This window comes from Cuculus canorus, chromosome 16 (assembly GCF_017976375.1).
Source record: "Cuculus canorus isolate bCucCan1 chromosome 16, bCucCan1.pri, whole genome shotgun sequence".
Taxonomy (NCBI): Eukaryota; Metazoa; Chordata; class Aves; order Cuculiformes; family Cuculidae; genus Cuculus; species Cuculus canorus.
In genome coordinates this window covers 1,413,297-1,440,774 of record NC_071416.1, presented here as the reverse complement: position 1 = coordinate 1,440,774, position 27,478 = coordinate 1,413,297, and the positions used below count along the sequence as shown (strand labels likewise).

General features: G+C 43.4%; 1 protein-coding gene across 9 annotated transcripts in view; it reads left to right on the top strand.

Moving 5' to 3' along the window:
- Window positions 1-27,478, top strand: part of PHF20 (PHD finger protein 20) — a 71,856-nt gene that overhangs the window by 16,693 nt on the left and 27,685 nt on the right. For 7 of the 9 annotated variants that reach the window (XM_054081643.1, XM_054081645.1, XM_054081644.1 and 4 more), the window contains 8 exons: window positions 3,214-3,385; window positions 3,588-3,672; window positions 4,373-4,452; window positions 8,121-8,508; window positions 8,858-8,965; window positions 9,938-10,114; window positions 10,701-10,871; window positions 18,331-18,609. In XM_054081643.1, the coding sequence (XP_053937618.1) occupies window positions 3,214-3,385; window positions 3,588-3,672; window positions 4,373-4,452; window positions 8,121-8,508; window positions 8,858-8,965; window positions 9,938-10,114; window positions 10,701-10,871; window positions 18,331-18,609 (1,460 nt within the window). The remainder of the gene's footprint in view (window positions 1-3,213; window positions 3,386-3,587; window positions 3,673-4,372; window positions 4,453-8,120; window positions 8,509-8,857; window positions 8,966-9,937; window positions 10,115-10,700; window positions 10,872-18,330; window positions 18,610-27,478) is intronic. The other 2 variants (XM_054081650.1, XM_054081651.1) reach the window with 1 other exon arrangement.

Genomic DNA, 27,478 nt, shown 5'->3' with positions numbered 1-27,478 from the left:
CCCGTAACAAACCCACCAGTCAGTTCATGGGCCAGCATTGCTGCTCAAATGGCAGTAATGCTTTGGGAAGTGTTTCACCTGGTGCCCCGTTTCCCTGCCTTTCATGGTAGGCACTTGTGCCTTGAAACGCTGCTTTGGGGCTCCCGTGGTGCTTTGCGTGTTACGCTAACCCTGCCAAAGAGGAAAATAATGTGTGTATGCTAGCAGAGCAGGCAATTCGGAGTCTGCTATTTGCCGAAGTGCAAAGTGACTTTTGTGTGTTTAGAGCTCTTACCAAAGGTTCCAGGTCTGGAATCGTAGTGTAGTGGAAGTGCACTTCAGTTCCTGGTGCCTGTCTGCCACCTCTAGACTTGAACTACAGGGAGTGCAGTGGGTACTTTTTGTGCTTAGCTGAATTCTCAGGGATTGGTTGGTGCATCAAAGCTGTCATGTAAGGCTTGTGATGGTGTCTGACTTTAGGACACTGAAGGGGCAAAGCTCTGGCTGTCAGGCAGTGCCTCTGTGTTTGCCAAGAAGTCTCTTGGTGCACAGTGCTGGAGTTCCGAGGGTGGAATAGGGGGAGTGCTCCAGGAGTGCATGCAGTCCTCACTGGAGAGATTCCAGGGGGGCTGGCTGTAAACAATGTATGCACCTGCACTGTCCCACATCTGCACTGTCCCGGCTGAAGTGAGTCCTTCACCTGCTTTGCATAGGACCGTTTAAACTCCTCGTGCTGCCTGGCTGCTGACATCCTTATACTGAAAAGAGGATGGCTCTGCACTGAGTATCTGCAGTTGGTGAATGGTGGCACCTCTTGTGTTACCTACTTGTAATGACATCTCTTTCGAATTCTTCTGTTTGCTGTGCAAGTAAAATGGGTTTAAAGAGACTTCTGATTCTGGTTGAGGCTCTTGAGTTTTGTGAACAAGACTAGTATTGTTAGAGTACTATGCTGCCCTGTTAAGGTAGAGATTCAGTCCTGTGAAGTTAATTGCTCATTCTGTCAGGACTGTCTCCATACTGAAGAGCTCAAACCCTGTAGCTTTTGTCCTTCAAAACTCAGCTGCTTCCTGTTCTCTCAGCATTGCTTTGACTGCAGCAAACTTGTCCCTTTCTAGATGGGAGTGCATAGGAAAGGAGAAGGGAGACAGGCTCGTTCAGGACTGAGAGATAAGAACTCCTTCAGTCAGCAGCCTGACTCTGAATTTCCAGATGTTTCTCTCTTCACAGAAGAGGATGGTTATTGTAAACCCATTTTCAAGTTGTTTACTGTGCTCTGGCAGCAATAGCCTGAAGTTGCCAGTCATTGCTAATCCCTGTCTGTGAAGAGTTATGCTGTTTGAGTGTTGATTGTCATTTGGTCTCTAATCAAAACCAGTGCCAGCAGTTTGGGCATCTTGGAGGTTTTCCCTCACTGTTTAGCCAGTGCACAGGGCCTTGAAAGTTCCAGGCTCATCAGTCCTTTTGAATTGAGCTGGAAATCCACTTGTTGCAGCCTCCCAATATAGTTAAAAAAAAAAAATGTCTGATTTCAGCTTGTTTTTCGCAGTGTGATGGATAAATATTTCAAACCTGTACAAGCTGGGGATTTTTGGGTTTTGTCTTTTTTTTGATTTTTGTTTTGTTCCAAGAGGACCTGGGAATTCCAACCCCCGTTTTTGCTGGGCTTTGCAGGAATGAGATACTGATTTTGGTCATTCCCTGTGCTTAGTGATAAACAGTTGCTGAGATATCTCAGAATAGACTGTGTTTAATAGCACTGCGCTGTTATCTGTGGAAAGCCTCTGAACATTTCCTCCTCCGCCAACCTGCGCAGGCAGAGCTTGGGGCTACCTCAACACGAAATACATTGACTGTTGCATGAAGGAGGTTCCTTCCTTCCTAGGAAGCTGGTAACCAGTGAGAGGTGCCCAGGCACTAGGCACCTCGCGTTTGTCTTCCTCTTCTCTGCAGCCTTTGCTGTGTATGTTGATAACATATTGGGATGAACTGATGGTGTGGCTTGAGGCACAGGGCGTCCAGCCTCAGGCAGGGCCTCGATCCCTGGCTGGTGTCGGTCTCCAGTGGGGCTGTTTGTAGCTCTTCTTGAGCAAGCCATGGCTGGACATGTCTGAGATCTGCTGAAGGATATCTGTCGTAGGTAGGTTTGCTTTTCAGCTGTGTAGGACTGTACAGTGGTGCTCTGTGGTGCACTGAAGTCTTAATTTGGACAGGTCTAGGTGTTAATGTCAGTATCAGGTTTGATCATTTTGAGATGCCTTTTCTTTCTGCTCCTTGTTCCAACTTTTTAAGTGTGATTTATCAGGTAAAGAATACTTGTGGCTTTGTTTGGGTTTTTTTTTCAGCCCTTTGTTCAGTAATTAGATGGGGCCTTGCCTTTCTTTCACAAGTAACTGAAACCACTGACAAGGGAAGATTTCCTCCTGGCACTGTTTTCGTGGAGGGGGAACATCAATATGTGGGAAGTTGCCTTCGGTTGGATAATGCTGTGGTTCTGAAATACTGCAGTTACAAATTACCAATGCAATTAAAGAAATACATAGTTTATAAGGTCTGCCAGATCAGAAACAACTGGGTCTGGCTCTTCTGAGACTCCTGTACTTGCAGTGTACTGAGATTGTTATTCAAGAAGCCTTGGGACTTTGCAGATAAAATGTAACCTTGAGACTCTAAAATTTGAACTAGGTTTGGTGTGCCTGCTAGGCTTCTGCTGCTGCACAGCCGGGTGGTTTGTGATCCCTGTTGATGGCTGTCTATGAGAGAAGTGGATGTATTGACCTCCAGGTGTTACTCTTGATAAGAGGAAGCTGAAGCTGTCATTTTTGTGTGCATGTCAAATTTCTGGGTGTAGGGAAGGGTTTTCTGACTGCTGATCTCCAGTTACTTTTCTTCCCACCCTGGGCTAAGAACTCCTTAGTTGACTCCTCTTCCTGCAGCCAGCGCTTGCCTTTGCTCTTCAGTTTTGGGATTCGTCCCGTGCTGAGCTCTTAGTCCTTTTGTAGCGTCTTTATTACTTGTATAAGAGACATCAAATAACACTGGGATTGTAGAAATGAAAGCTGCTTAGGTTTTATAAGTCTGTTCCCCATCACACCTGATAAAGCAGATGTTCAGATATTTTGCTCTTTATGGTGCAGAAAGACGCTGCTTGTGTAGTGTTTTTTACTGTAGTTAAGTGTCCGAGGCAGCAAACCTTATTCCTCACTGAAATATTTTAATCTGCCTTTTGACCAGGTATCCAGCTCTCATTGAAGAAATTGATTATGAAGAAGGAAAAGTACTTATCCATTTCAAACGCTGGAACCATAGATACGATGAATGGTTTTGTTGGGACAGTCCTTATTTGCGTCCTTTAGAGAAGATACAGTTAAGAAAAGAAGGCTTACAGGAGGAGGGAAGTTGTGCAGTAAGTAGAAAACTGGACATTTGAATAGGTAACAGCTGGATGAGCAGTTAGGTGAATTGTTAAATTGCTTATCTCATGCTGCAATCCCTGCTGTGTAAGCTTTATAATTTATTTTAAATATTGGAAAGCTAATAATTTTGATGTTTCAATGAAGTTGTATGTGTCAGTCATTCTCAAAACACCTTTTAATACTGTCTTTTAGGGATTTCATGTAAATGATCAGGTGTTGGCATGCTGGTCCGACTGCCGCTTCTATCCAGCCAAAGTTACTTCTGTGAACAAAGATGGTAAGGAGTCTCTTTGGGTTTAGTCATGCTCATTTCTAACTGCTTTCTAACCTTTTTACTTAGGTGGAGAGAGTACAGCGGGCAGAAGACAAATCTGAAAAACTTTATTTTCAATTATAAATAACTTTTTTTAACCCAACATAGTATCCTTTTCATGAAATAGAAGAACCTGCTGCGGGGTGTCCAGTCAGTAATCAATTTAAGTATATGTTTAGGAGAAGATGTTTCTTCAGGCTCTTGTCTAGAGAAGCAGGTTACTGCAGTAACACTGGTGTCAAAGCTGCAGAACCCCTTTGCAAATGCAGTGGGGAGTGAAGCACAGCCACACTCCTGCTTTTTGAATATCTGTGAGTAACCATGAAGGACTTGTTCCCATGCTGTGCTTTCTGTAGACTGACTATGTGTTGTAAGAGCAAGGAGGAAAAGTCTGTGGAATTCTGTTGGGGTATTCCACCATAAGTAGATCCAAGGAGCAGCTCTGAGCTCAAACCTGCACCTTGATGCTTACCATAATTATAGCTTCGCTGTTTGTCTCTTACATGACTTGCGATAAAACCGCTGCTGTTGAAGATTTTAACAGCGCAGATAAGGCAGCTTTTATCAAAAGCTAAAAATGCCGCTATAGTATTGGAGCCGTTAGCAGGTACTCTCTTAAAAAACTTCTGATCTTTAATGCATATGTTTTATTTTCAAATTGTAGGTACATACACTGTGAAGTTCTATGATGGTGTAGTTCAGACTGTCAAAAACATTCATGTCAAAGCTTTTTCCAAAGATCAGGTAAGTGTTGCATTTGTGCTGCTAGTGCATTCTAGAATTAACAGTTCCAGTGACTGAATTTGATGAATTATAAAATAAAATATGAAATGAATGAAACACCTGTATTGCTTGCATGAAATAGATATGAAGTAAAACCTATTAAAATGAAAAAGTTGGACAGATCTTCATGGGATGGTTTGCAAAGCTCTTGGATTCATATTGTCATGACTGCTCTTCTTCAGCTAAAGAAGTCATAGGCATATAAATAAAATGGTTTCTTAACCATCTTGAGATCTTGCTGTGTGTTCCTCTGTGGTAGCTGTAGCCTGTGATTTTTAGTCATTCCTTCTGCATTTAGTTTTCTGGAACTTCAAATTTGAAGAAAGGAATTTAATCCTTTCCCCCACCACAAATCTTAAATACAGATTTTGGTAATGAAACAGTTGTGAAGAGGCAAACCATTCCCTGGATGTCTCCAGATCTGTGTATCTATCAGGCTCAGAGGGAAAACTAAGTCAAATTTTCCACAAAGTGCTCTTAATTGCTTTCCGGTGGCAATAACTGCCTGGTTGAGACTTGACTGTTTGAGAGTTGACTGATGGTCACAAGGGAACTACTTGTAGTGTTTTAATTGCCATGAGAAATACTTCTACCACATTTAACCTTAAATACTTGATGCTGAACCATCTTAAGAACCATTCTGCATAAGACAGGCAAAATACTTTGCCCTTCTATAGGGAGTTTCCTGTTTCTGCATAGCTTTGGGTGAGTTTAGAAAGGAGTTTAGGTTTTCTTCTCCCTGTAGCCACTGGCCAGGAAGTTTTCTCTGAACCCAAGAGATAGGAATGTTCTCTTCTGTCCTTTAGCATAGAAAAGCATAAAGGGAGAATTTCCTGGTGAGCTCTGTTCACACAGTTGAAAGTCTTCCCACTGGGGAGCTCAAGGTTTGCTTGTGACTGGAAGTTTTTCATGGTGTGGATAGGGGCACAGCACTGATGGAGCAGCACGCTGGCAGCAGGAGGAGAGCATCTTATTCCTATTCATTTGTAGGAAGGCCTGTGGCAATTAAGGACATAGGGCTGGTATTGTAGCTGTTCTTAAGAATGAAGAAAAAAAACCAGCTCAAACCCGCCGATTCCTGAAGGGAGCAGTGCAAGCTGGTTGTATTTTCTTTGATGGCAGCTTTACTCTGTCCCTATGTGAGCGTGTAACACTTGAGCAGTGGATGGTGAAACGCTGATCATGTGCACTGCATGAATGTACTCACGCAGGCACACAGCTTTAAGAGTTCAGGAATGTGCAGAGATTCAGACACATTGTTTATGGTTCAGTTTCTTGGGAATAGTTTGTTGAAGGTGGTTCATGCATGTTCCAGTACCATCTACTTGATTGACATCAGGTGGTTCTATGAGCAGCACAGCTGATGAAGCTTCCTGTGTAAGAGTTGGGTTTGAGTCTTTTTTCTCCGCTAATGTATGAGTTCCAACTGAAGCTGTGATGTTTAAGGAATTTACAGAAGGCAGATTTTCATGGAGTCTGGTAGAAGTGGTGCTCAGACACCTAAGAAGGTGAAACGGTTTCTTCCCCTTTGCCTAGCTGTTTTTATGAAATACACAGCGATTTGATCTCATGTTTTTAAAAAGTGGGGCTTTTTTTTCCTCTCTGTGCCAGGTATGGTTGAAAGAATAGAGAACACAGGACAGATTGTGCATTTGCTGTGTGATTGCATCAAGATTGTTCTTAGGACTGTGGTCTGAAAATGACAATCCGAAAAGGTGTCAGGCCATGTACCCCATGTGTGGGTGGGAAGAGGTGGGATGTCATGTAGGATGTCTTGTAGACAGCAAGTCTTCAGTGTGTTCTCAGGTCCTTGTATACCAAATCAGCTGTTCCACTTCCTTCCCCAAAAGACAAATCCAGAGGTCAGCCTTTCCCTTGTGCAGAGTTGAAGCTTGTTGTGCCTTGCAGAACTGTGGCTGGAAAGGAGGATGGTTGCCATTAATGCTTCAGGTTGTTAGGCAACAGGAAGAGGGAAATTAGTTCAACGGAATGCAGTGATACCTCCTGAAACATAAAATATTAATCCAGGCGCAAAGTTAGAACTAGTTAAAAAGTTTCTGTTCATCAGAACAGAGAAGCTCTGAGACAGCTTGAAGCGGGATCATTGGAAGGGGACACAAACAAAATCAGCAATCCTCCGCCCTGAGAGGTGGTGCTAATGTGAAACCTGATCCCAGAAGAGAAGGGACAGGGAGAGGCAGTGACCCCTTGGAACGGGGTGTTCTAACTGATTTGGTGGTGTTATACAGGAACTGGGGGGAAATGAGATGGCAGCCGTGTGTTGTGTCAGCAACTCGCTGACCAGCGACTGCTGGGGATTTTCATGTGTTCTCGCACATGAAAACACGGATTGCAGAAGGACGAAGTTGAAAGTTTTGTTTTTGAACTTATATGTGTAAATTTTAAGATCCTGTGGTTTTTGATGAAGTTGGTGATGGCAGTTACTTTGCCTGAGTCTTTATTTAGCACGTTTCTGTAGCAGTGACAGCTACAAACTAAATATCACTCCGTTTTGAATGAGACTCTTGAGGAAGGAAGTGGTTTTTTTCTTCCAAGTGCTACTGAGTTGTTTGTCCTCTTCTGTGCTCTTGGCTCCTACTTGTTCTTCAGTGTCCCAGTAGGCAGAAGCAGTGCTGCGCGAGCTGGTATGGGCCTCACCGACACGTATGTTGTGGTTTAGCCCTACCCAGCCAAAGTTGGCAGCTAAAGCCAAGCGGTTGAGCTTCCAAAATCCCTTCCCCCCTCGCACCCCTCAGGGAAAGGAGAGAGGGAAATGAAAGGAAAAAGACTTACAGGTTGGAAACTATAACCAAAGATTTAATAAAATGTTAATCATAACAATGGAAATAATTAGAAAGTAATACAATATAAATAAATAAATGAAATAAAGCCCTCACCCCACCCCTTGTTGACTCCATCACCACAAATGCTGCAAAGCAGACATGAGGGGATGGGTCCACGGCTAGGGCAAGCTGGGCGCAGGAACTGGGTTCAGAAACACGCGGATTCAGGATCAGGAGCAGCAGACAGATGAGGTCCTCACAGATGATGTCAGCTATCGCAGAAGAGAACAAGACTCTTCGATCTCTCAAATTTATACCACGTGCGTCGGTATATGGGATGGAACTTTCTGTTGGCCTGTTTAGGATTACCTGCCCTATTTGCCCCTCCTCGCAGGTGCAGCTCCTTTTCCGCCAACTTGAGGATGGCCTTGCTTAAGTATAAACTTTGGCCTTTTTGCATACCAGTGCCCTTTATTACCACTTTAGAGAAGAACGTTGTCGCAAAAAACGTGCGGTTAGTTTGCAGAGAATGAAGTTGCTTACAGCAAGTGGGTTAGTCATAAAACTTACTCCAATTTACCTCAAACTACAACAGCATGGGAACAGAGAAGCAGCGAATCTCTTACACCATTGAGTGCATCTTTTGCACTGTCCTGTCGAGGCTGCACGGGGACTTGAACAGCTCAAGTGCCTTCAAGTTTTAGTCTGCGGGTTGTGATAAGAATGTATGCTTGTATCTTTTGAAACACTGGACAGGGATGCAAGTCTGCTATATATGAAGGCGGAGGAAGGAAGACTTTCAGATTGCAATAAGTTAATTTTCATATGCCATTCTTTTTATTCTAGAATATTGTGGGGAATGCTAAGCCTAAGGAAAGAGGTAATGAAATTCCGTCATCTCCTGAAAAACGGGAGAAGTTTAAAGAACAGAGGAAAGCAACAGGTAATGCAAAGAAAGACAAGGATGAAAAGACATTAAAGACTGAGAAGAGAGTTAAGCAACCTGATAAAGAGGGAAAGGTGATAGTGATCTCAGAAAAAGGCAAGGCCTCAGAAAAGAATATATCTAAGAATGGAAAAGAAGATAAAGAGAATATATCAGAGAATGATATGGAATATTCAGTAGATACGCAAATTGAGAGGAAGCCTGAGAATGATAATGTAAAGAGTCCACAGGAGAACACAAAAGACACGAAACGGAAACGTGGAAGACCGCCGATACCACCTCCAACAGGTATGTAGCTAAACTTACACTTTAGGCCATGTTTTGGAACCCTTCAGGACATACCAAAAGGTGTGGAAAGTATCTTGCTCTTTCACAGCCTCTAGAAACTGTGCTGGGAGCACACTTGTTGATCAGGCTTGGAGCTACAGGGGTTTGGTCAGAGATCAGAGCTAGGCAAGTAATCTTGATACACTATAGAACATGTCTGCAGTGGAATTAAATGCTGATATGTTTGGAAAGCCAGGTGAAACTGTTCATGCAATTCCAGTATTTTGAGTTGTGATGTTTGAGAATTAATGTTATAAAGCGCTTGCAGCTTCATATGCAGTCAATTTTTGTCCTCTATCTAAATATTTAGAGCCAAGTTCTCAGACGCTGCAGCCCATAACTTTGGAGTTAAGGCATCGGAAAATACCTAAAGGAGGTGAAGTTCCATCAAAGCGTCCCAGGATTGAAAAAAACTTGTGTGAGTACTTATTTGGTGTTCAGCTCTTGCAGTATTTGTACATATAAATTCTCAAAGCTTAAATGGAGGGGGAGAAAAAAGTCTGTAGTGTTAACCTTGAGCTGTGAAAAAGGCTGAAATGCAACACCTGTTTTTCTTAAATTGGATATTCATATGTATCATCATCATGCTGAAAGTTCTTCCTAAGTGTAAGCGGGATGTGGATAGAGGAACCATGAGCTGTGAGTCGTGAAGTTCACAGACATAGAGGAGGCGGTGACACCTCTAATAGGTAGAAGGTTGAAAGCCTTTTTTTTATTGTAGAAGCTCTTTAGTCGTGAGATGCAATATCTACCACATTGCTTAGCAAAGAAACTTTAATGCTAGATAAATATTAATGTTGCTGCAGTTTACTGGCATCTACTGTGTCTTGGTATAGTCTGTACTGTCAGGGAGGGTGCTGACAGTCTCTAGCAGTATCATGAATGAGGAGATGAAGGTCTGAAGACTGCTGTCTCTGTCTTTCCCTTCATTAGGACCACAGTCGTAGAACTTCAGTGTGTGGATGTTACCCAGCTTAGGGTTAGAGTTGTTTGTGTGTCTGAAGTGTCTCTTCTAACTTCTTGTATTCCTTATGCTTGGGGGACAGTTGCTGTTTAAAGCACTGTTATACCAGTAAGGTGTTGATCTGTGTACAAGTAATGCTTGTTACTAAAAGAAAGAGCTCAGACCCCTATAGGGGGGCTTTTGCACTATTTTTATGCTTATTTGTAACTTAGTAGTTCAGTACTAAGTAGTTAATTTATAACTTAATATGACTGTAGCTTTAAGAGAGAGCTCTGATCATCAGGGCTGTTTATCTTTTGCTCTTAATCTCAGTCGTTACTAACAGACTTTCACGCTGTCACTGAGAGAGGAGGTGTCTTTAACTGTGCTTGTGAGCTATTCAGTAATCCCGTAACTGTGTGGTACTGTTGAATTTGTCTGTTCCAGCTCAGGAAAAACTGAAGAACTCCTCAAATAACCCTGAAAGAGACCAGAACAGGAGACGATCTTCAAGACTCTCGTCTAGTGTTAGCCATGAGGTTTTAAATACAGATCACGTCACAGCTTCAACAGAAATTCAGCCTTTGAAAGATGCAGTATCTAACCAAAAGGAATCAGAGAAGGGTAAGCACTCCAGGTTTGTTGTGGTGCAGCAGCAGTCATCTGTCTTGTTGTTGCAAGCACTGGATTCTCACCTGCACACCCTGCAGACTCTGTATCTGCAATTAAAACCTAATTGCGTCAGCAGTGCAGAGAAGATTTGAGGAAAGTTTATCTCCAAGTCTTAACACTTTTAGATTGAAGAAATACCCCACATACTAAGTTTACAGTTCAATCCACTTGTTGAACATTAAAAACACCAAATGGGTGCTTGGATTCTTAGATTGGGTGAAGATGATTCTCCCTTGCTCTGCCCTGTGCTTTGCTGCCTTTCCCTTTCATGGGGAGCTCTGGTACTGGTTTGAGGGGGCCTGTGCTGTTTCGGGCTATAAAGCATTAGCAGACTGTGTGTTTCTAGGCGGCTCTAAACTTGGAGGTGTTCTGCAAGTAGCTGTATCAAAAGCTTAGATTTGCATTAATGAAACGGCAAGTTGTGTGAGTGTGGTGGGTGGATGTTTGTCTCCGGTGTGATGGGATGAACACACAGCGCTGTTCTGGAACGTGCTTTTGGGTGCATTTTACTCACCGACTATTTTTTCCTCCATTCTAGTCCAGTTAGAAATTCCTGCTGAATCTGACCAAAGTTTCAGTGAAGAAGGTTCTCCTGGAAACACATCCCATAGCACAGCACTCAGTACGGATGCCAGTTTACAGGAAGAAAAAGTTGGAGACACTGAGTCTTCTGCTGCTGTTGGAACTCAAGAACCTTCTGGTGCTACAGGTTCAAACTTTGATTTCATATGTGATATTGATGCATTTTTTAAGGCAGCTAATGCTGGGGTTTCGCGCTTGCACAAGCATCACTAACAGAAAACTGTGTTCTTGCAATGTTAACTGCGGGCAGGCAGGGAATGCACATTGTTACTCCTTACAGACTCGGTTTTGATCTTATGCTTTGGAGATTACTTCCAAAAAGTGAAAGTCATAACTTTTAAATGACGGAGAGTAATATTTTTAGGATGTGAATGGTGCAGTGTTAACTGTTTGCTTTGGGGGTGTCATTTACTGTTCGTAATTCTGGATTAAGTTGGACTAACATCTTAAAAGATCAGGTTCTTTAGTCACGTCTGGGAATCCTGCTTGTGCATTTCTCTGTCCTTATTGTTTGGCTTCTGTTATGCTGAAGCTCTGGCCTCTTTAGAGTTTGTAGTACAAATTTTTGAAATAGTTCAAACATCCCAGTGTCTGCCTAACACATTTTTTGTTTTCTCTGAGCTGCTGAGTGAACTTGCCTTGCTGTTTCAAATGCAAGTTTCCTATGCAGACAGCAGGCTGTGTGACATAGTGCTGTCCCATGGCTGCTTCTGGGAGCCTTATTAGTCAGATCTGCAGTAAACGGGGGAAATCTGAACTACAAATCCCCTGTTTATGCTCTAAGAAGCTTAATTTTAAGTGGAATATGGCATTTAAAGAGATCTACAGTTGCTCAGCATTGCTGGAGTAGTCTGCTACCTTCCTTTCTCTTTGGTTATTCCAGATTTACCTCCTGCTTGCAGGTGATAAGTCTTGGCTTTTTGAAAGTAACAGTATGGGAAAAATGTGTTAGTGGTTACGAATGTTCTTCCAAACAGGTAATCCAGTGTTGGGAAGGCGTGTGCTGCCATTGCCTTTGTAAAGGTATCCGGAAGTAGTCACCGAGCATTCTCAGAAAGATGTTACTTGGTCATGTGACGTGTAATCATAACGCTTTGGGGTTAGTGGTCAAGTACTATTGCTCAAAAAGCCTCCTGTGGTGGCTTCTCTTTTCTCGCTTCAGGGCTTATTTAGGACTTGAAGCTGTTCAGGGTGTTTCCTGATATCTTGGTTTCAAGTAAGCATGAAATCAAAGGTGTGTTAAAACGTTGGTACTGGAGTGCTGTGGTAGCTGTGTGGTATCTTCAGAGAAGATTGCTGTATCTTAAAAATTGCGGTTTGTTAACCTGAGTCGAGGGCTGTAATGCAGTGAGATCAGTACATGCTTGGTGGTGGGGATTATGGCAAACAAACCACTCTGGCTGTGGAAGAACACACGGGCAAGCAGACTCGGGTGTGTGACAGCGCTGCTGCTCTGTATTTGCTGATGGAGAATCACCTTCTGTGAAAACACAGATTTAAGTTAAATTAAAATACCAGCAGCTTTTTTTCTTCCACCTGGCTGTTTACGTTCTGATGATATTACGGACACAGCCTGCAGTTGTGTGGTTTATCCCTTGAGCTGGTACAGTATGTGCTACGCTGAGATGTAGTATTTCTCAAACCTAGTTTTGGCAGCAGGTAGGTGGGGCAGGACACCAGTGTAATACTGGTGTGCAACTGGAACCAGTAGGAGTTCAAAAGACTGTGATCCTTTTGGATAGCTTTTGCCATTATTGCCACTTCCCTCTGGCTTCCTACTGTGTGTTGCTCAGCATCTGTAATTGGGACTTAAACTGGGGACAAGTCCAGCTGCATGTGTGACACCAACGTGCATGGGTCAATCACACCACCTTGATGTGTGGTGTGGGCTTCTCAGCTTGCTTAGCTGGGCACAAACCATAAAGCTGTGAGAATGCTGTGTGGTGCACGTACCTGCCCGAAGCCTCTGGTGGAGCTCCTGTGCTCCTGATGCTTCTGTCACTACTTGAGTGAGCAGGACTGAAGTTCATTCAGGAATATGCGCAGCACTGTGGCAAGTCTGAAAATCCACACTTCTGAGCATGGCTTTTGTTTCATTTAACTAAAGCCATCTCATCTAACATTAGAAATGCCAGATATGTACTGGGCATCCACATGTGGCAAGCAGGTGTTTTTGTTGGAGAAAGTTCTTAAGGTTGGGAAATACAAACTTTACAGGGATAATTTTGAAGTAAATACTGTCACCTCAAATACAAAAATCTACATTTCCATACTTAACCAACATTTAAACTGTTCCTAGCGAGTGGTTTGTTCATACAAGAGTTCTAAAATCCATACATCCAATGATGGATAAATATCCTGCAGTTAAGTGATTTGTCTTTTCCTGTATGTGCTTCTGTCTTACCTGTGGCATCAGGTCTGGGCACTGTGGTGCCCCCGGAGTCTGATGGGAGCAGCAACACCCGGGCTCTTGCCTGGTTGCAGCATGTCTGTGCGACAGGCCTCTTGGCATGGGATCTGTAAATGACTCAGAAAATCATTAGTGGCTTCCTGCTCCTGAGGGGCTGGTGAAAGAGTCTGAGCACGCTGTCCTGGAAGTAACGAGCGTTGGAAGCTGGAAGCTGAGTTAACTCATTTCAGGGATCTTTGCCAAGAGAACGGAGACATCTCTTCAGATACAGTGGTGTCAGGCAGTGAAGTTCTCGGGCTGCCATGTGCGTTAGAGATGTGGGGTTTGGGAAGGGAGAGGTGTAGTGTCAGAGGAGATGGGGCAGGTGGAACAAAGGGGTAATTCTGCCATACAAGATTCCCACAAATTAAAGGATGGAAGTTAAGGTCAGCGATAACTTCTCATACTTAGAATGAGTACAATGTTGTAACCCAGTAGTAACGTTTTTCTTTGTAGGCTTTAATTTTTATTGCTTGGTGGGAATTCATTCTCTTCCTGTAGGAAAAAATACTTAAAACAATAATAAAATTAATAGACTAATAGAATGGTTTGGGTTGGAAGGGACCTTAAAGCCCATCCAGTTCCATGCCCTGCCATGGGCAGGAACACCTCCCGCTGGATCTGGTTGCTCCAAGTCCCATCCAACCTGGCCTGGAACACCTCCAAATGGTAACAACCACCTTCATTTTCTTCACTGTGTTGTGTTAGTGTTTTTTTGGCACAGATGAGTGATGTACCCTGATGTACTTGCCTGATGGGTAGGAAAAACGTGATTTTTACAGCATCTGAATCTTGGGAATTATTAAGGACAAAAGCTCTTTTCAGAATGTGTTTTCCCAGTCACTTGCTGGGAGATGATTCAATTTTGTGGTAGTAGCAGACATTTGTTTCAGCAAATAACAGTTTGGAGTATTTATGTGCTTGTTATGTTTTGAAATGTAGGTGTCTACTGTGTTCTGAAAGGGCAATACAGCACTGCTTGTCAAAGCTTAGGGGTTTTTTAAGTTTTCAGCAAAATTCCAATTGATTATGTGTGCTATAAGATAAAAATCCTGTTCTGCTGGGTTTTGGCTCCTCTAACGTTTAGGAACCAGAATTGATGTTTAGGATTTGGCTGAAGGAAGTTGTCTTTCCAAAAACTAGGTGACAGTCTGTTGGCAAACCTTTACAGCAGTTAAAGGTCTGTGTCGTAGATATGAAAGCAGGCGTAGAAGCGCTCTGCAGCTGTTGGTGTGGCTTCACTCATACGAACTGATTTGACTTTAAAAGTGAGCTACCTTTCATTTGCACAGATCTGCTGTCCTGTTTGGAGTTGTGTTCCTCAGAACTCTTAAGATGACTTTTTTATTTGCATAGATATGCACCAGGGATTTAATTTTCTTTACACTTACTGCATGTTTTCTAATTTTGTTGCTTTTAGTTTTGGGTTTCAGTTAAGGAGAAGCATAATATCTTTGCATCCATTTTGAGAGCACAGCTGTGGATCCTGTGGTTTACCTAGGTAGGCTTGGATTCCTTCAAGGTAGTGTAATGGTGGTTGTTTTAAGCCTAACAATATAGCACATAAAGAAGTCCATCCTGCCTTGCCTGCTTAGTTTCTTCAGTTGGATTCCAGGATCCAGGCAGATCCTTTCAGCTACGCCTCGGAGTACAGGTAAAGCCTTTAAATCCCTAAAGGTGCCTTGAGGTTTGCCCAGTGATGTGCTGCATGCGTACAAGCACTTTGTGCAGTACAGACTGCCCTGTTTTTATTGTTACAGGTTTAGTGGCAGCACAAGGAGAATGTGGTGAGTGGAGAGTTGGATAAGACACTGAGCAGTCTTGAGTTGTCAAAATAATGTTCAGGCTTAAAAATCACAACTTTTGAATCACAACTGTGTGATCAGGTAATGATCTGTGATTATTGATGCTCTATCTATTTATTACACCAGGCATCTGCCTTACATAGATGAGTGGGTTCAGGACACGCTTGGAAATGCCTGGATGCTGTCTTTCCTACAGAGGTTTGAGAGGGTGGTTGGACAAGATGGTCCTCGTTTCACAGCTGAGATCTTGTAAGACAAAAGGTTTTGGAAATAAAGGAAGAAACATAGTTTGGGTGCTGAAATGAACAGGAATACTTCGGGTGAGCTTAAAAACAATGCAACAAACAACAACAAAGATTTCAGAAGAACTTAGACCAAATCAGTAGGTGATTAATGAGGAAGCCGGCCCAGTGGTGTGAAGCGATCCAAAGCAAAATGTACCAAGTGTCAGCTGGGCTAAGTAGAGGCTGTATTTCACATGGATGCTGTTAGAACAGATGTGTTCCCAGCAAGCATTGGCTTCAAAATGGCTCGTAGAATTTTGAGGCTGATTGCGCTGGACTGGTAATGTTCAACCTCACAGGTCAACTTCACATCTGTGTGAATAGATGAAAACATGAGAGGTGAGGTTTTATCGTCGCTATCCAGAATCACCTGTTCAGCTACTCTGGGGTGCATAAAACTGAGATCTGTGATTCAAGTAAGCAATGGTAACAAACAAAATAATCATGACAATAACACAAGTAGAAGCACCAGAGGACACTCATTTTGGAGAGACTCCGTGTGTTCAGCCTTACAGCAGGTGAAGGAGTAATTTGACCTTGGCTTAGTATTTCTGTGGAGACCAAGAAACAGAGATTGGAGTCTCACCAGTTTAACAGAGGGATGTAACGGCTCGAGACTGTAGCAAGGCCAGCCTTTTTTGGGGGGAAATGCTCAGTGCTATGTGTTCTGTTGGCTTCCTGGGGCAGCTTTCTACTGTGGTGCAGAAGATGCCTCAGGATGGCAGGCCTTCAGCCCGGATGCTGTGCTGCTGCCAAATATTCCTGCCCCAGCAGGAGCCAATTCAAACAGAATTGATGGTGGTGGGGGGAAAAAAAAAAATCTCATGTGGACTCGGAAGCTGTGAATGGTGGCACTTGACAGTGAGCTTACTGCTAAGTGTGGTCTCGGCTTGAACCTTGGATCGTGCAGCACAGCAGTGAGAGAAGTGCTGACTGAAACGCTGAATGGGTGGGTTTCTGTGTAATGAAAGTTAAGAGATGCTGTGCTTTGAGCCTGAGTCTATGCTTAATTTTGTAATGACTAATGGAATGCCAGGTTAGGAGGGTTGATTGTGGCTATAAACAGTGAAGAAATGGCAGGTAGAAGCTCTGTCATTAACTTCCCTCCCTCCTTGGAGAAAACACACACCATGCTCTGAAGCTAATACAGCAAAACTTCTCTGTAGAAATCAGTTTAGTACCAGGTGTTGTGAGCACAAACTGTATCTGTGTGTAAGGACGGCAGTTCCCCCCTGGGAAGTGTGTAAGGAGTGAGCTGTCGGAGCGCTGGCTCCTCGGGGGCTCTGCTGGGTGGCGGGTCTGGGTGCCAGCCTCCTGCTGTGCCCTGACACCACCAGCTCTACTGTGGGACTTGTAGAGAAGGGCAATGCCCCAAATGCAGTTCTGATGGAAATAGTTTAAGCTTGGTTTCAGATTATGTGGGATTGTCTGGGGGTTTATTACTCTCAATAGATTCTTTTTGCACGTTGCTGTAAGTTTGTCATCTTTCCTTTCCCTTACCCCGTGTCCATTACCTGTTTCGAAACTTCAGCTTACGTGACCCTGTGCTCCCCTCCTAACTTGTAGCTGCTCAGGTAGAAACCATTCTCTGTATCTTCTCAGAGATTTGTGTATCTCAGTGGAGGGGAAGTGCTCTGAGATTTGATACAAGGCTTCATTTTGACAGTTGTTTGGTGGTATAGTAGTTTCCCTTGTCATTTTTGTACTGTTTTTTGGCTTAAGTCTTTGGACCCCATTACCCCCTTCTGTTGCAGTGGAGCTTCCCCATCTTCTCGCTAGTTATTGAACAGAAACAAGTTCTCTCTCATTGTCCTGAGTGCTGGTTTTTAGCTTTGTAGTCAAGAGAACTTTTTCTGTGCTGGCTTTCCTGAAACGCACAGGCTGTTTAACCAACTTGTCTGGAATAGTTTTCATTCTTTATGAATGCAGTTTTTGATGGTGTGCAGTGTATTTCCATTTTGGTTGTCATTCTGCAAGTGTGATCCAATAGTCTGAGTTTGGTGCAATCTTACCATAATTCCTCGAAGCAGCACCCCTGTTGGGGTGTTCTTGATGTGGCTGTTCTGAAATGTTCATTTCTGTCTCTTTGTGTCTTTGTGAGACACGCAAAAGCAATGCCTTCCGTTCACTCTTTTCCTCTCAAAATTAATGGAATATCCTTTCTTTTAACTCGGCTGATGTGCAAGTGACTTCCTAATGCTTCCTTGGACTCTGTAGAACAGTTGCTTCTTTTTTCTCTGTGAATAACTTCAAACTTTGTTTCTTTCTCATAACACAGCACTTGCAGACAAAGTGTGCTTCAGACACAGCTATCTAGGATGCTTTTCCTCACTGTGTCAGACTCTTTAAGCATGCAGCTCAGAAATGTTCACATTTTTGTTGCTATATGCTAAAAGTTCCCGATCGAGCTGTCCTGTGTTCTTGCATTGACACCACCTTTAATGCCCCCGGTCTGTGTGTTCCTGCATGTGTGTGCGCTTGGGGAAAGTCTTATTCTTTCTGCATTTATACTTGTCTGTAACATTTCTGGGTACTTTTGTGCTCCTTATTTTCAGCTACTCCTAACATAGCGTTTTAATCCTGCGCTGCACACCCTCAGTTTTGCACCACTGTTGCTGGGTCTGAGTCTTGGCTTTAACCACTGCCTCTTTTTTAATCCTTCAAGTTTGAAAGTACTTGTAAATATCAAGATTGTATTTTAGTACTAGCAAAACAAATGGAAAAATTAGATGTGGCAGCTGTTTTGTTGAAAGGGCACCTCCTACCCATTGTTGGATGCTGTGTGTGTTAGCGATGGGTAGCTGCCTGTTCCAGTTCCTACCTCTCCTCTCTTGTGTTGGGTACAGACACTGGTGACAGCACTCTGATTTACCCTTAGTTCTATCAAAAGCTATTGATCTGAAAGCATTAATATTTCATTTTTAGCATTTCGTTGCTAACACGTTTGAATGCATGCCCATTTCATAACATTTGGTTTTTTTGAGTTTAGAAAACCTTTTGATAAATATAGCAAATGCATGGGGGAATTTATCTGTTTTGTTCTTACAGTAACAAAACCTTGTAGGAGAGCAGACTTTCTTGCATCAAAAAAAGCTGCAACTGTTGATCAAGATCACAAGTTTAGATGCAAGTTCTTGGACTGCTCCAAATCCTTCCGCAAAGCCAAGTTATTGCACTATCACGTGAAATACTTTCATGGAGTGGAGAAGGCTGCAGAATCACAGCAGCGCCCTGTAAAAAGAAATATTCAAACCAGAGCTTCTTTGGCTTCTGAAAAAGCTAATCAAGAACGGTCCAAAAGAGGACGGAGCGCAGCGGGTTCACTGTGTAAGTATGGTGCTGATCTCTTCCTTTATTTTTAGCAGCAGCAAGCAGGAAAGAGCAGAAATCGATTTTTCTTTGGGGCCAAAGGAGGCTCTTTAGGGCTCCATCTTATTGTATTCATAGAATCATCGTATCGTTTGGTTGGAAAAGACCTTTGAGATCAAGTCCAACCATACATGTCCACTACTAAACCATATTCCTGAACATATCCCTCTTCCTTTGTGGAGGAGGAGCATAATACTTAGAAACAATGTTTCAGAGAAACATTCTCCAGAAAACTGGAGAAATTTCCTCGTCTAGAAATGTGGATTATGTTCTGTAATGAACCAACTGCACAGCTTCTCTTATTGCGTTGTAACAACTCAGTTGAATGTTAAACCTCTGTTCTTTTTTTCAAACTACGATTCCCTGAGTATTTGATCCTCCCCTTCTCCAGGTTGATGAATATCGAGACAACATTGTTAAAAGACATTTGTTGTCTTCGGCATTAAGGAAATATCACGGGTAACTGCAGTTCTCTCCCATTTCTTACTTGGCCTTCGTGTTTCATGGTGTGACGTAGCCAGGAATCTAGCAAGGTTTCAGGGTATTTGCAGTAGTTTCTGCAATTTCTGTAATATTTCCAGTTCTCATCACTGGGTCTGCGGGAAAAGTCCTTGGATTTAACAAATGCAGTTGCTGCAACTGTACTTGAAGATCCTCACACAACCGATGGGTAGTGGAAAGGTATTGAAACTTAATGGTTAGGGAAGAATCAATTCTTAAGATATAATGGCTTTGCAGTCTTCCGAATTGCATTAACTTCTGCTTCACCATCTCAGCTTCTGAAGCACTTTCTTCCTGGTGTCTGGCATAGCATCGGAGTGTCGGGTCCCAGTCTGGGTGTGAAGTGGAGCATTGTTGATAACCTGCTCAGGCTCTGTTCTTGTGGACTGACTGCTCTCTGTGCTTTGTCCATAACAATTGTCATCTCTTTGTCTTCTGACGGAGTCTGGTTTATAAACCGCAGCTTTCTCTTTGAGGTCCCTGGTGTTTTCCTTTGCTCCATGTCCGCGTTTCCTGTTGTGTCCAGCAAACACCTTTTCATGTGAGGTGCTACTGCCTGTTCCTAACCACATAAGTGTAACCTAACGGACTTGTGAACTTCTGTGCCCCAAATACTTTTGTTGCTTGAAATAGCGCAAAGGTACGAGGTGTGGTTAAGTAGAAGTCAGTTGTTCTTCAAATGCATTAGGATGTGCCAGCTTGCTGTGTTATGCTTTGCATGCAGCTTAAATGAAACCAAAGAACTGCCTTGAGGAACACAGCTGGCACAAGCAGGCTGTGAAGAATAGCTGACAGCTGCGCAGTGATCAGGAATCGTCTCCATGCACGCCGTGTGCTTTCCCAGCAGCAGGGTCCTATTTTGCTTGCTATAACCGCCTAATTATTTTGGTTTGAGGAGTCGTTTTCCTTTGATCATCTTGAGCTGACATTCTTGAGTGACTCGATCTTGGCCCTTTCACTTATCCTTTCCCCCAGGTTTTCACTGTTGATTTGATGGCATCATCTTGGCTGCGCAGACAGGTAATTCTTCATGTTGAGTTGTAACTGCGTTTGCTGTTTTAGACCCCGACTCTTCCATTTCCCATTTGTGGGTGCACACCTGTAACCTGGGTGGTTGGCCGTGCTCCGTAGCACATCCCTGCCCGCAGCTGCTCAGTTGTGCTGGCAGCTGCTGAGCGGGAAGCTTCAGCCATAATGTTTGAGTCGCCTTCCCTGTTGAAGCCTGGTATTGTGGAGCTGCAGTGAGGCTTTTCTTCATGAAGAAAAGTAATGTCATTATACATGAATTATATGACTTATCTGATACTAAGTGCCGTTTGAGTTTTAAACTCAATGCATTCTTCATCTTTCTAACTTATGCTGGAGGGGTGCTTCAGTCTAAAGCAGAGTTAATGGGGTTTATGGGCTCATCCTGTTGCATTTTGTGTTCTGTTCTCCTGTCTTCTTGCAAGCGTCTCTTCTTTTAATGGTGCGTATGGGAATATAGTCTGCTAAGTAAGGCTCTCCATGCCTGCTGAACACTGTCACTTTTTTCATTACTACTTCGTGAGAGTGAAGGCTTTGGAATACATAATTAAGCATGGTATAGGATGGGTTTACTTTTCATCTCTGTGATCCTTTTGTGAGCAGAAATTCTCCTGCTCAAAGTGAATATATTTAAATAATTTTAGCTTATGGTACAAATGTTCTGTCCTTTTCTTATTCCTCACTGTACTAGATAGGGTCTAGTGCTTAAGAAAAGGTGGCAGTTTCTAACAGGTAAGACTTTAGAAATCATGAGTCCTGTTATTCTGTAAGCTTGGAGCTACTCTTGCTTTAGAAGCTTTATCACACTAAAGTCCTTATCTGAAGTTTTATTGGAGTTCTGGGAGCCCTTACTGTTCCTGCTACGTGTTAAATTATAAATGAATGAATGAATGATAGGGTGGACTGCTGACTAGATTTGAAGTAAAAGTGCTTACTGTTCCTAAAGTCCTAGGAAATTATGCAATATTCAGAACAGTAGGAAAAGCTTTTCCTTGTAGCACTTCAAAGGCAGAATTCTGACACGTGAAAAGGATGTGACTGTATAGTGGGATGCAGGAAGGAACAATTTAAATGTGATTACTTTGCACTAAAGCAGAGTCTTTGGAATTTCAACATCTGAATCATGCTGCTTGGTATTGGCTTCGGAACTTGAGTGAGCTGAAGGTTAATGTGGAACTGATCTGTCCTGTCTCTCCCTTGTCCCTGAGAAGGATCGTACCTTTGCAGGGGCAAATTTGATAGATAACTCGGAGTTGTGGAGTAGCTCCAGAGGGGAAGGAGCTACCACTGCCCAGCTTGTGTTTTAGGTAGGTCTACTGTTAACAGAAAGGCACAGACTGTGGAATGCATTCAGACAATAGCTCTTCTCTTTAATTTATCTGGGGATGTTATGAAATCAGTGGGATAAAACAACTTTTGGGGGGAAGTTATAATGCTCCATGAGTATTGCAGCTGTTTGGTCTTTACTGACAGAACGGGGCAGTTGATGTTGTATCCCCCCAGATCACCGGAGGTGCAGGCGTTTCTGCCCTGAGGGCAGGTGTGCTGTAGAGCCACCTGCAGCCCCTTCGTTAAAGAGGGGAGTCAAGGCTTGCACAAACGTACGTGGGTGCATGAGCTTGAGACAAGGGTTTTGAGCATAGGCTGCAGATGGGTCCTCAAAGTCTGTCTTGTAAGAAAGAGTCACTTAAGTTTTTGACAGTTCAAATTGAGATCTTCTAACGAATTTATCACTTGGTGATAAATTGTGGTGTAGAATCCACTGTGGTGTAGAATCTATTAAAATTTGGGGCAGCTAGGTACTTGTTGATTGCTGTAATAAAAAAAGCAGTAGAACCACATTAACCTTAGGTTGGGTTTTTTTGTGGTCCCTTCTCTTCTCTGCACACTCAGTTTTCTGTTGCAGTACGTCATCCCATAATGAGATGTGTGCCCTACCAAATGCTTGCTGTCAACAGCCTTCTCTGAAGGTGCTGGTTTTCTTTCAGATGTCCCTGTCTGTCCATGTTATTTTATGTGAAGTGCCCGCAAAAAGTTATTTCTAATGAAGTTTTTCCTGGCCTAGAGCACTGCAAGGACACAGGGTGTGAAACAGCTTAATTTCATTTTTGGTATCTACAACTTGTGATTTGAACATCTGAAGTCAGTTGCTCTCCTAAGTTTGAGTCTTTCTGAATCGATGGCTTTCAGGTTTTGGTAAAAATCTTTTCATTTGGAGATTCAACAACGTTCATGCCCTTGTGTTGAACAACTTTTTCTGAACTCTGAGAGTCAGCTTGTGCCAGACTCCAGCGCTTGCACAGGGGATGCCCCTCACCTCCGACCTCGGGGAGACTCTGTGTTTGGTAGGTACCTGTCAGGGGACTCTACCTCATTAGATGTGAACAAGTACGGGATTTGATACCTGTGGGCAAGGAGATACCATCAAAACCTTCGTGAAAGTGGCTGGTGTGCTGTTATCACCACTTGGTAGTGCTGGCGGAATTGATACTGCCCCCAGCACAACTGTCCTGCTGGCAGGGGCTTCATCACTTCATGCCCTTACGCTCTCAGGACATTGTTCAGTTCCCTTGAAACCTGGTGTTGAGACTTCCAAAACACCATGCAGTGTTAGTCTGTGGCGTTGGTATCTGGGTATGTAATGGCAGCCTGAGTCTGGCAAGGTGCTGCTGGTCTTGCTCTGCTGTTCTTGCCAAGTGGAAGAAAAAGCAATGCACCTGTGGTTTGTAGTTCAGGTCTGTAGAAAATCTGTCCCTATTGAGGAGTCTGTAATGGTACTTGAAGAAAAAACATGCATTTTGTCTGGAGGTTTAAATCTGTGTGCGTGACCTCATTGTTAGAAAGTGCTAGATACTGGAAGTTGGTTACAATGTCCTGTTTGTGCACAGGTATCTCAAGGTCAGGATTATGCTTAAAGAAAAAAAGAGGTCTTGTCTTTGCTCCTGTTAACTGGTGAGAACCTGGCCAGATGTGCACAGGGAACAGGTTGGCAAACTGACTGTGGCAGCTTTAACATGTATGGCATCCAGTACTCGAAGGTGCTCCAGGAAAGCTGGGGATGGACTTTATACAAGGGCATGGAGTGATAGGATGAGGGTGAATGGCTCTAAATTGGAAGGGGGAAGAGTTAGACTAGACATCAGGAGTGAATTCTTAGTGATGAAGGTGGGAAGGCCCTGGCCCAGGCTCTCCAGAGCGTTCATGGCTGCCCCATCTCTGGAGGTGCTCAAGGCCTGGTTGGATGGGGCTTGGAGACACCAGATCCAGTGGGAGGTGTCCCTGCCTGTGGGAGGGGATTGGAACTGGATGGGCTTTAAGGTCCCTCCCAACCCAAACCATTCCATGACTCTATGATCCAGCTGCCAACTATTGGCTATTAACTGGTGAACCTTTAGTATGAATTTAGGAGGTTTTGGGATGCCTCTCTGAGGGGTTTCCTGTTCCCTCTGAATACTGGCTGATGGATGCCCCTTCACTAGTGGTGGAATGTGCATAGGTGACCTACAAACGCAAGGTTTCTGGTTGGAGCAGGTGAAGATCTGCATTAACACCTTCTGTGTTCTGCAGATCTGCTGATGGGCTTAGTGGCCTATCTTGAGATGCTGCATTTAGCTTGTGGGAGAGACTGTGTGAAACACTTCAGCGGTAAGCCAAGGTGATCTCTGGTCTTGCAGTTCTTGAAGATATCAGTGTGTATGCTCTGTGAATGATCTCGGAACTGCTGATGGAGAATATTGTCCAATTTGTAACACTTCGGAGCTTGATCTCTTTTTTTCTGGGAAGGCTGAATTATATTCTTAACAGAAATCTGACGCCTTTTGTGTTCCATCGGACAGAAAGCTGTTGCCTTCTCTGTCAGAGTCTGGATGTGCTTTAGGTAGAAGTTCTCTTAAGGCTCTGTCCTTGTGGCTTCTGCGTGGTTGAGGTAATTTCATATCTTGGTATTTGTTAGGTTCTAAAATCCTTCACTGCTGCTGGAGCAGCTCTTCATATAGAAGAGGATACTTCTGCCAGGCTTAGAGAAGATGGGAGAAGGCTGTGGGCACTTGATCAGCAAGTCTCTTCATTCCCGGTTTTGTATGAACTTCTCTCCTGTTAGTGGTATTTACTGTTATCTGAGTTAGAAATAAAACTGCTGGTGTTTAATTCTAACATTGCCATTCAAGAACGATGTTGCTGTTCCCTGCCCTGGATGTCACGAGGGCTTTTACGGCCCGTTTGTAGAGAGCTGTGCAATTCTAATGATGATTAATGGTATTCTGGGTGATAGAGGTATTAAATGGTGGTAATATCTATTCTGATTTTTGCTTGAGTTGGGCATCACCAGGAATGTGTGGGAGTCACAGCTTAGGTGTCACCGGTGTCCCTCCTCAGGGTATCCCTTGAGACAAGCGCAAGTCTTTAGGGAACCTGCATAGACAGCTTTAGGCACTGCATAGGAGTCTCCTGTCTGCTTCCCAATATGAGTTGCCAGGAACATAGTGCGGCCGTTCCTACGCGCTCGCAGGACAGTCATCTGACTGCCCAGTAGTCTCAGTGGAGAGCTTACAGGAACAAGGACTTGGAAGAGAAGCAAGTTATAGCACTAACAAACCTTGAAGGTTGTCTCCATGTAAATATGGTCATTGTGCACTTTGTGTTATCCTTTCCTGAAACTGCATATCAGGATTTCGTGTGATGGGCAGGAGGCAGAGGAGCAGGCAGCCTGAAGAGGCTGAAGAGCGAAGTTTGGGTCAGGGCGTCAGAAGAGTGGATGCACGTGACAGACTCTGCACGTGGTGCTGATGCAGAGTCTGATCTTGGAGAATGTGACTATTTTAAAGGTGTGCACTTAAACACAAGTCTTTCCTTGTGGTTGTTGAGGTAAGGAATTGATCTTGCTTCTTTTTGGGGTAGCTTTATAAATTGGCCTGTCTTAATTACACTGGGAAGCGTTGTTTTGAGAGGAAACAGGACACCAGATATGGAAGGCGTACAAGTGTGGGTCTTCATGGCACAAGCTTTAGTGTTTACTTTCCATTTTTTTTATCTCATCTTCTCAAATTTAGTCTCAACTCATACATTTCAGAGTGCCCAAGGCCTTTGTGGACCCTCTAAACTTTTCTGTCAATGGAACAAAAGGTGTTTCAAAATGTCACGTATTTTTGATAACTATTTTTTTGTCAGTTACTGTAGAAACTTAGACCCTGTGTATGATAGAGAGCTCCCCAGGGCAGTGTTACTGGTGACTGGGAAGTCTTGCAGGAATGTGTTAACCATTTTGTGCCATAAAAGGTAACAATATTCTTGGCCAAAACTTCCTTAAACTTCAGTCTTACAAAGGTAAAAAACCCTTATGGATGCAAAATAACAATTTTGTTCCACTGAGGGTGTGTGCACAGATCTCAGCCTGCAGGAAGCCCAGGTGCCTTGTGCTCTTTGAAAGATGGGTGGGATCGAGGTGGCCATGGTGTTCTTCAGATGTTAAATTCATGGATTTGAGCTGTTGGGAGAAGGGAAAAATAGGGGCCTACATGAAGATTGTCTGGTTTGTACAGCTTGTTGTATTGTAGTTTGAGGGTTCCCTGAGATGCGTTCTGTACGTGGTTTTGGAACTTAATGCAGAATGATGGGGAGTCGGGAAAGCTCAAGAAAGGCTGTTTATGTGACTTCTCATCCTGTGCTGCTACGAACAGTTTGCATTTCAGAAAGTTTGTTAGGATGCTGATGTTCCCATATAGGAAGCACATTAATCATATTTTTCACCTACTGTATAGGAAAAAAGCTTTATGTGAGCTGATAATGTCTGATTCAACCCACTAATCATGGAAGTCCTCAGCTGAGCAAATTCTGTTAACAAGAAGTCCTACAAAAATAGGGCTGCAATTAAAAAAAAAAACACGACAAAAATCCCCTCGTTATTCCAGCAAGAGTGGAAGATGGAAGGTTATACATATACTGCGGTGTCTTATCAAGGAGTACCTTCTGATTTTGGTAGTTCTTCATGGACAAAATGTGCCATTTTCTACCATCTTGCAGCTCTTGAAGTAGGTGAGCACCAGGGGAAAGTGAGTTGCCTGGCTGGACCTTTATGAGATGGTCCGGTATGGAAAGCTGGGGTTTGGTCTAATTTGTTTCCTCTTGTGGCTGCTCTAAAGCACTGTGGCAGGTGAGTGGAAGGTTATAACTTGGTTACAGAAATAGTTACCTACAGCTCCGTTTTTTTCTCACACTCCCATGCCCCCCAGTTCTAATGCAACTTCAGAGTGAGAGACCAGAGAAAAAGTCTTCTGATGGCCTTAACATTACTGGATCTTGGAGTTTCTTTTGCCTGAAGAGGTCTACTTGATTTTGAAAGCTCCATAATGACATGTCTTCATGTGCCATGTTATGGCTTCAACTTGAAGTGTTGGTCAGGGTAGAGTACTTGATCCCATTTCTTCACCCAGTATGTTCTCTTGGACTGCTGTTCTTGGTCATTTTCAGGTACTGCTTACAATTATTTATTGGTGTCTAAGTGAAAATCCAGCTGGCATATGTCTTCAGACAAGAAGAAAGCCTTTTGTATCCACAGAAATTTTGAGATGCTTATGATAGAGTTGTTTTGCGGAATCAAACCCTATAACCCAAAATGAGTTATAAAGCAGGTATGTTTATTTCCAGCGCTGGGGCGCAAGGGGATTCTCCTCGTAGCTTGCACACCGTATAGCTTAACAAGCAGCTACTTATAGTGTAAAGACATGCATAGGTATATGTGCCTACTACATATTCATACCCTATCCCCACTTTGTATTATATCTAGATCTGGAAAGTTCACTCCAGTCTTGTGCCTGCATAGTGCCTCCTGATGGTCGTTGGTCGGGGTCTTAGGGATGAAGTAGGAAGTCTTCCTTGGGATGAATCTATTTCTTTTTGAACTTTGTGCAGACTCAGTCTCCTCTGGCTCTTTTCAAACTCCTGAACCAAATGCAGCAGCTTTCTGCATTCCAATGCCCATTTATCAGTAAACTGCTGCTAGCTGGCTCCTTCATTATCTACTTCCAAGGTCTTCAAGGCGAACAACGCCAAGCTCTAACGAACACTCCCAGCCCCCCTTGTCTGCTTTCGCTCATCAGGATGTTCTTGATAGAAGTTAGCAAGTGGTCACCTTGGCTGCTGAGTCTTTGTGACCAATTTCCTTGATGCTGTGCTCCAGAACAGCAGTGTGCTGTGCTCGTTCAGGCTGGCTGTCCTGCCTGCTCTGCAGCCTTAGCTTTTATCCCCTTTGTACTTCTTTTTCCATGTCCGGGAGTCTTGGAGTAGGAGTTGTGAGCTGTAGTGA